This window comes from Frankliniella occidentalis, unplaced genomic scaffold (genome assembly GCF_000697945.3).
Source record: "Frankliniella occidentalis isolate FOCC.00 unplaced genomic scaffold, Focc_3.1 Scaffold5, whole genome shotgun sequence".
Classification (NCBI taxonomy): domain Eukaryota; kingdom Metazoa; phylum Arthropoda; class Insecta; order Thysanoptera; family Thripidae; genus Frankliniella; species Frankliniella occidentalis.
In genome coordinates, this window is record NW_026267135.1 from 855,918 (window position 1) to 862,643 (window position 6,726).

The 6,726-nt window shown below is 50.5% G+C and overlaps 2 protein-coding genes across 4 annotated transcripts in view; both read right to left on the reverse strand.

Moving 5' to 3' along the window:
- LOC113206052 (DNA oxidative demethylase ALKBH2-like) overlaps window positions 1-6,726 on the reverse strand; it is a 61,138-nt gene that overhangs the window by 10,831 nt on the left and 43,581 nt on the right. The window contains exons 3-4 of one of the 3 annotated variants that reach the window (XM_052269298.1): window positions 2,964-3,134; window positions 7-1,386 (exon numbers count right to left, since the gene is read on the reverse strand). The exons of 1 other annotated variant lie outside the window; for it this stretch is intronic. In XM_052269298.1, the coding sequence (XP_052125258.1) occupies window positions 214-1,386; window positions 2,964-3,110 (1,320 nt within the window). In that variant the 5' untranslated portion in view covers window positions 3,111-3,134 and the 3' untranslated portion in view covers window positions 7-213. One more of the 3 variants, XM_052269305.1, reaches the window with a different exon arrangement.
- LOC127749761 (zinc finger protein 182-like) lies at window positions 5,151-6,720 on the reverse strand. The gene has a single exon (XM_052269316.1). The coding sequence runs from the start codon at window positions 6,686-6,688 to the stop codon at window positions 5,483-5,485; it is 1,206 nt and encodes a 401-aa protein (XP_052125276.1). The 5' UTR covers window positions 6,689-6,720; the 3' UTR covers window positions 5,151-5,482.

The window sequence follows — 6,726 nt, forward strand, 5'->3', positions numbered from 1 at the left end:
AATTAAAATTACTTTATTTAAAAAAATCAAAATTAGTCATTATAATAAGAACAGTGCTCCTTCACTGTCAGAAAGATTAATTGCAATATTTAAATGTGTGTACAGATTTATTTACACACTTCTCTTTACCACCTAACATTAGAATTGCGACATGACGGAAATTTTGACCAATGGCCGGTAAGCTTACACAGGCTCGTAAAAATCACTGCGACTTCAGGCTTTCTCAAACTTCTCTTTGTGGGTTTTCATATGTGCAGTGAGGTTGCCTTTGAGCGCAAATTTCCTCTTGCAAACGTCACACTCGAAAGGCTTTTCGTCCGAATGGATGGTCTGGAGGTGTGCTTTAAGGTGATTATCCTGCGAAAATGTCTTTTTGCACTCACTGCACTCAAAGGGCCTCTCGCCTGTGTGGACCCGTTCATGTTTACGAAGAAGGTGGCTATTAACAAATCTCTTGTCGCACACCTCACACACAAAGGGCCTGTCTCGATGTTCTAAATGTGTTCTTTCATGTTGACTCAACCTCCCCTTGGTTGGAAACTTCTTGCTGCACACTCCACACTCGAACGGCCTCTCATCGGAGTGAACAACTAGATGTGTTGACAACACCGCCTTTGTCGAAAATTTCTTGCCGCAGACCGCGCACTCAAAACGCTTCTCCAAAGTCTGAACTCCGTCACTCGTCGTCGGCTTGGCCCCGGGATGTGAATTGGCGTGCTTGCGCCAATAATAGCGGTTCGCAAACTTCTGGTCGCACTCGGTGCACTCGAAAGGTTTCTCCCCCGTGTGCGTTTGCTGGTGCTGCTTCAGGCTAGGACTGCAGGTGAACGTCACGCCGCACTCTGCGCAGAGGAAGGGCCGCTCGCCCGTGTGCGCGAGGACGTGGCGTTGCAAAAGGGCATTCGTCGCAAACTTCCTGTCGCAAAAAGTGCAAGGGAACGGCCTCTCCCCCGTGTGAGAGCGCAAATGAGTGTGCAGGTGAGGGAGCTGGGTGAACTTCTTGCCGCACACCGTGCACTCGTGGGGCTTCTCGCCCGTGTGAATCAGCCTGTGGATCCTCAGGTAGCAATCCCGCGCGAACTTCTTGTGGCACACCGAGCACTCGTAAGGCTTCTCGCCCGTGTGCATCCGGCCATGCCTGACTAGCGCACGTCTCGTCAGAAACTTGAGCTTGCACTCATCGCACTCAAAGGGCAGTACTCCGGTGTGAATTTTTCGATGCTGGAGCAATACTCCGCTTGCCGCAAACTTTTTGTTGCACTCCGCACACTCGAAGGGCCTCTCTCCAGTGTGGCTTCGCAAATGTTCTTTGAGTTGGTGTTTCGCCGCCAATGTTTTGCCGCACACGTCGCACTCGAAGGGCCCTTTGGTTGTGTGCAGGCGCAGGTGGGTGGTGGGTGCAGAGGTGAGTGCTCTCCCTGAACCTCTCGTTGCACATGCTGCACTCGAAGGGCGCCTCGGCCGCGTGAGCGCTCAGGTGGGCGTCGAGCTCGGACTGGGTGGGGACCCTTTCGAAGCACACGTCGCACTCGAAGGGCATGGCGGGGGGTTAGTCGCCCAGGGTCTGGAAACAACGAGAAAATGGTCGTTAGAAAGAATTTGAATGCCAGTTCCATCCAAATAAGAGTAATCAAATAGCACGATTTAATAATTGTGAAAGTTAGAAATCTCTTGCCACAAGCAGAATGAAGAGAGGAAAGAAGTGCCCCCCCCCCGCCCCCCGGACAATGCGAGGCGGCCTACCCAGGCGGACCGAATACGTCACTATTTGCTTATTTACTTGGGTGAATGTGGGTACTTCAGTCAAGCCTACACTGTCAGAAAAATGAAGCTTAGGATTTATTATTTATTTACAGATTTATTGACACCATCATTAGTTCGTTCTCAACAAAAGAATGTCACAAGAACAGAAGTTTGGAACTGGTACGCCAAACACTGCACAGCAGACTTCCATATTTTCATTCCGCTCAAAGAGCTTCCTCTTCCTTGTGGGTTTTCTTGTGCGCCCGCATGTTGCCGGGAAGTGCGAATCTCCTGTTGCAAATGTCACACGCGAACGGCTTCTCGTCCGAGTGGATCGTCCGGAGGTGCGTCTTCAGATGCGAGCGCTGCCGGAACTTCATATCGCACTCGGTGCACGGGAAGGGCTTGTCTCCGGTGTGGGTTAGGAGATGACTTCGCATGTTCTGAACTTGAGAAAACACCTTGTCGCACACCGTACACGGATAACGTCGCCCCTCACTCGTCGGCTGGGACTGGGAGTGTGCTAACATGTGCGCACGCAAATTATTTTGGTCCTTACATCTTCTGCCACACTCGGTACATGCGAAAGGTTTCTCCGGTTCCTCTCCCGCGTGAGTTTCCTGGTGGTGTTGCTTCAATTTATTATGAGTTGTATATGACATTCCGCATTCAGCACATAAGAATGGCCTTTCTCCGGTGTGGGTTATGAAATGCCTTTTCAGATTGCCACTGGTTGTAAATTTCTGGTCGCAGAGAGTACACTCATACGGCCTTTCTCCTGTGTGAGTTCGCAAATGTTTCCGCAGCCGCGATAGTAGTGGAAATTTCTTGCCGCACACCGTACACTCGTGGGGCTTCTCTCCCGAGTGAATTTGTTGGTGAGCTTTGAAGTTGCCACGGCTACGAAACTTCTTGCTGCACACCGTACACTCATAGCACGTCTGCGCTGTGTGCAAATTGCAGTGATGTGCAAGACGTTTTTTAGTCGGAAATTTAGATTTGCACTCGGCGCACTCGAAAGGCCTGTCGTCTCCTGTGTGGTGTGTTACCTCATGTTCTTGTAGTTGAATTCTACTCCTAAATTTCGCGTCACATTCGGCACACTCGAAGGGCCTATCTCCAGTATGGCTTCGCAAATGTACTCTGAGTTGCCATTTCGTCGCAATTGTTTTGCCACACACGTCGCACTCAAAGGGCCCTTTGTTTGTGTGCAGGCGCAGGTGGGTGCAGAGGTGAGTGCTCTCCCTGAACCTCTCGTCGCACATGCTGCACTCGAAGGGCGCCTCGGCCGCGTGAGCGCTCAGGTGGGCGTCGAGCTCGGCCTGGGTGGGGACCCTTTCGAAGCACACGTCGCACTCGAATGTCATGGCGGGGGGTTAGTCGCCCAGGGTCTGAAAAGAACGAGAAAATGACCGTTAGACAGAATTTGAATGTCAATTCCATCCAAATAAGACTAATCAAATAGCATGATTTAATTGTGAAAGTTACAGTAATCTTATGCCACAAGAATGAATTGCAGATAGATAAAGCAACACGAGTGGGAAGTGCACCGCTCCCTCCCCCCCTTTGGACCCTGCGAGGCGCCCTATCCTAGGTCCGAGAATGTCGCTACTGGGTGGCTGTACTTGGGTGGGTACTTTGGTCTGCCACTGTGAAAAAAGGTAGGTAGGTTTACAGGAAAAAATTTCCATGGCGCAAGGCGTAAAATTACGATTTGTAATCGTAAAAATACATGCAGTATGTATCGACTTCAAATCCCTTGGCGAGTAAAAAATGTGCTGTCGTAAATTTATAACTTAAATTATAATTCAAGTTTACAATTTTGTTTGTAAATTTACGACGACATTTTTCACAGTGTGCTAGCTGCTACTACACAATCAGAAAAATGAAGCTCATATATATATTTTTTGTATTTATTAACAGATTTATTGACATTCGTTTATTCTTTCTCAACAAAAGAATGGCAAAAAAAAACAACAACAGAAGTTTGGAACTTGTACGCTAAACACTCCACATACTTCCACAGTATGTCGCGCGTTCATGTATTCGCAACGCTTAAAGGGCTTTCTCTTCTTTGTGGGTTTTCTTGTGCGCGCGCAGCTTGCCGGGAAGTGGAAAGTTTTCGTTGCAAACATCACACGCGAACGGCTTCTCGTTCGAGTGGATCGTCCGGAGGTGCTTCGTAAGATGCGGCTGTTGCCTGAACTTCTTTTCGCACTTGGTGCACTGGAACGGTCTGTCTCCGGTGTGGATTAGGAGATGACTTTGCATATACTGGAGGGACTTGAACACCTTGTCGCACACCGTACACGGAAAACGGCGCCCGTCGTCACTCGCCGGCTGTGAGTGGACCAGCTGGTGCATTTGCAAACGATAAGGGTCCGTAAACTTTTGGTCACACTCGGTACAGGCGAAAGGTTTCTCCGGTTTCTCTCGCGTGTGAGTTCGCTGATGATCCTTAAATTTTGTATGAGTTTTAAACGCCTTGCCGCATACAGCGCATAAGTACGGCTTCTCTCCGGTGTGGGTTCTGAAATGCCTCTTCAGATTGCCACTGAGTGTAAATTTCTGGTCACAAAGAGTACACTCATACGGCCTTTCTCCTGTGTGAGTTCGCAAATGATCCCGCAGCCGCGATAGTAGTGGAAATTTCTTGTCGCACACCGTACACTCGTGTGGCTTGTCTCCCGTGTGAATTTTCTTGTGAACATTGAAGCTGCCACGGATTCGAAACTTCTTGCCGCACACCGTACACTCGTAGCACGTCTCGGCCGTGTGCTGTCTTCGGCAGTGAGCGGTGAGACGACTTTTGGTCGGAAATTTAGAGTCGCAGTCGGCGCACTCGAAAGGCCTGGCGTCTCCTCCTTCGTGTCCAGTCTGATGGTAGAGCAGCGGCGACCTCGACCGAAACCTCATGTCGCAAAACGGACACGCGTAAGGCTTCTCGCCCGTGTGGATTCGAAGGTGTATTTTGAGTTTGAGGTTCGTCGCCAATTTCTTCTGGCACACGTCGCACTCGAAGGGCCCTTTGGTTGTGTGCAGGCGCAGGTGGGTGCAGAGGTGAGTGCTCTCCCTGAACCTCTCGTCGCACATGCTGCACTCGAAGGGCGCCTCGGCCGCGTGAGCGCTCAGGTGGGCGTCGAGCTCGGCCTGGGTGGGGACCCTTTCGAAGCACACGTCGCACTCGAAGGGCATGGCGGAGGGTGGGCTCGTCTGGAAACAACGAGAAAATGGCCGTTAAAAAGAAAAGCTCCATTCAATTAGACTTCCCGATTCTAGACATAGTCTTGCCTCAAAATCCAAAGTTGTGATTTCCCTATGGCAATTGCTTTCTTTACGTTGAATAAGTTCTCCTCAGTTCTGCCCCCCCCCGGTCCAGCCCCTCTTTCCCTCCCAGTCACCCTCAATCCGCGCCATTAACACCGAGATCTAAAGTCACTCACTCTCTCAAGAAATTTTCTATTGTAGGTTCTTATTTCCTTTTACAAAAAGTACAGCATCATTATTTTTAACGTTTATTTAGAATTATTCAACAGCTCTTTACGAGTTAACACACTTAACACAAAACATTGTCAAACAAAAGGCTTTCGTAATTTACTGGCAATATGCAGATTCGTTTATTTCGAATTATTAGAATTATTTTACATGTTAACAATTAATTAAAAAAACATTGAAAAAAATTTCGAGATCTAGTAGCGATATGTATGCTCGGACAAGTTCTCGTTGTATGCAGAACACTTCAAACTGCTTCCTCTTTTTTGTGGGTTCGCTTGTGTGCGAGCATGTTGCCACGGAGCGCAAATTTCCGCTTGCAGATGTCGCACTCGAAAGGTCTCTCGCCCGTGTGAGTAGTCTGATGTGACTTGAGTTGCGCCGCCTGTGCAAATTTCTTTTCGCACAATGCACACTCGAAGGGCTTCTCTCCCGTGTGGGTTCGCCGATGAAGAGTCAGGGCCGACTTTTGGGTGAATCTCTTGTAGCAGATCGGACACTCGAAGGGCTTGTCCCCCGTGTGCACCACCTGGTGCGCGCGAAGGGCCGAGGCGCCCCAGAATGCTTTGCCACACGCGGGGCAGCGATGAGTCGCCTCCCCTGTGTGCTTTCGGCTATGCTGTGCCAGGGCAGAGCGGGTCGCAAATTTCTTGTCGCACAGAGTGCACTCCACGGTGAGTAGCTCCGCGTGAGAGCGACGGTGGGCGTGCAGAGAGCCAGCCGACGGGAAGTTCCTGTGGCACACGGTGCACTCGATCTGTCTCTCGCCTCCTGGACCGTGCTCAGGTCCATCCAGGTCCGGGTGCATCGTTCGCTGATGATGCTTCAAGCAGTTGTTAGTTGTGTATGCCTTGCCACAGGCAGCACATAAAAATGGCTTTTCTCCTGTGTGGGTTATGAGATGCCGTTGAAGGTTGGCATTGACTGAAAATTTCTTATCGCAAAACGTACACTCAAACGGCCTCTCTCCTGTGTGAGTTCGCAAATGTTTCCGCAGATGCGGTCGTCGTAGAAATTTCTTGTCGCACACCGTACACTCGTGGGGCTTCTCTCCCGTGTGCATTTTCTTGTGAACATTGAAGTAGCCGAGCGTTCGAAACTTTTTGTTGCACACCGTGCACTCATAGCACGTCTCCGCTGTGTGCAAACGGCGGTGATTGTCCAGACGACTTTTGGTCGGAAACTTGGAGTCGCACTCGGTGCACTGGAAAGGCCTGTCGTCTCTGGCGTGTGCTGTTCGATGGTCGAGCAGCGCTGACCTGGACGAAAACTTCATGGCGCACAACGGACACTCGTACGGCTTCTCGCCCGTGTGGATTCGCAGGTGTACACTGAGTAGCCATCTCACCGGAAAGTTCATCTGGCACACGTCGCAGTCGTAGGGCCCCTCCGCCGCGTGCAGGCGCAGGTGGGTGCAGAGGTGAGTGCTCTCCCTGAACCTCTCGTCGCACATGCTGCACTCGAAGGGCGCCTCGGCCGCGTGAGGGCACA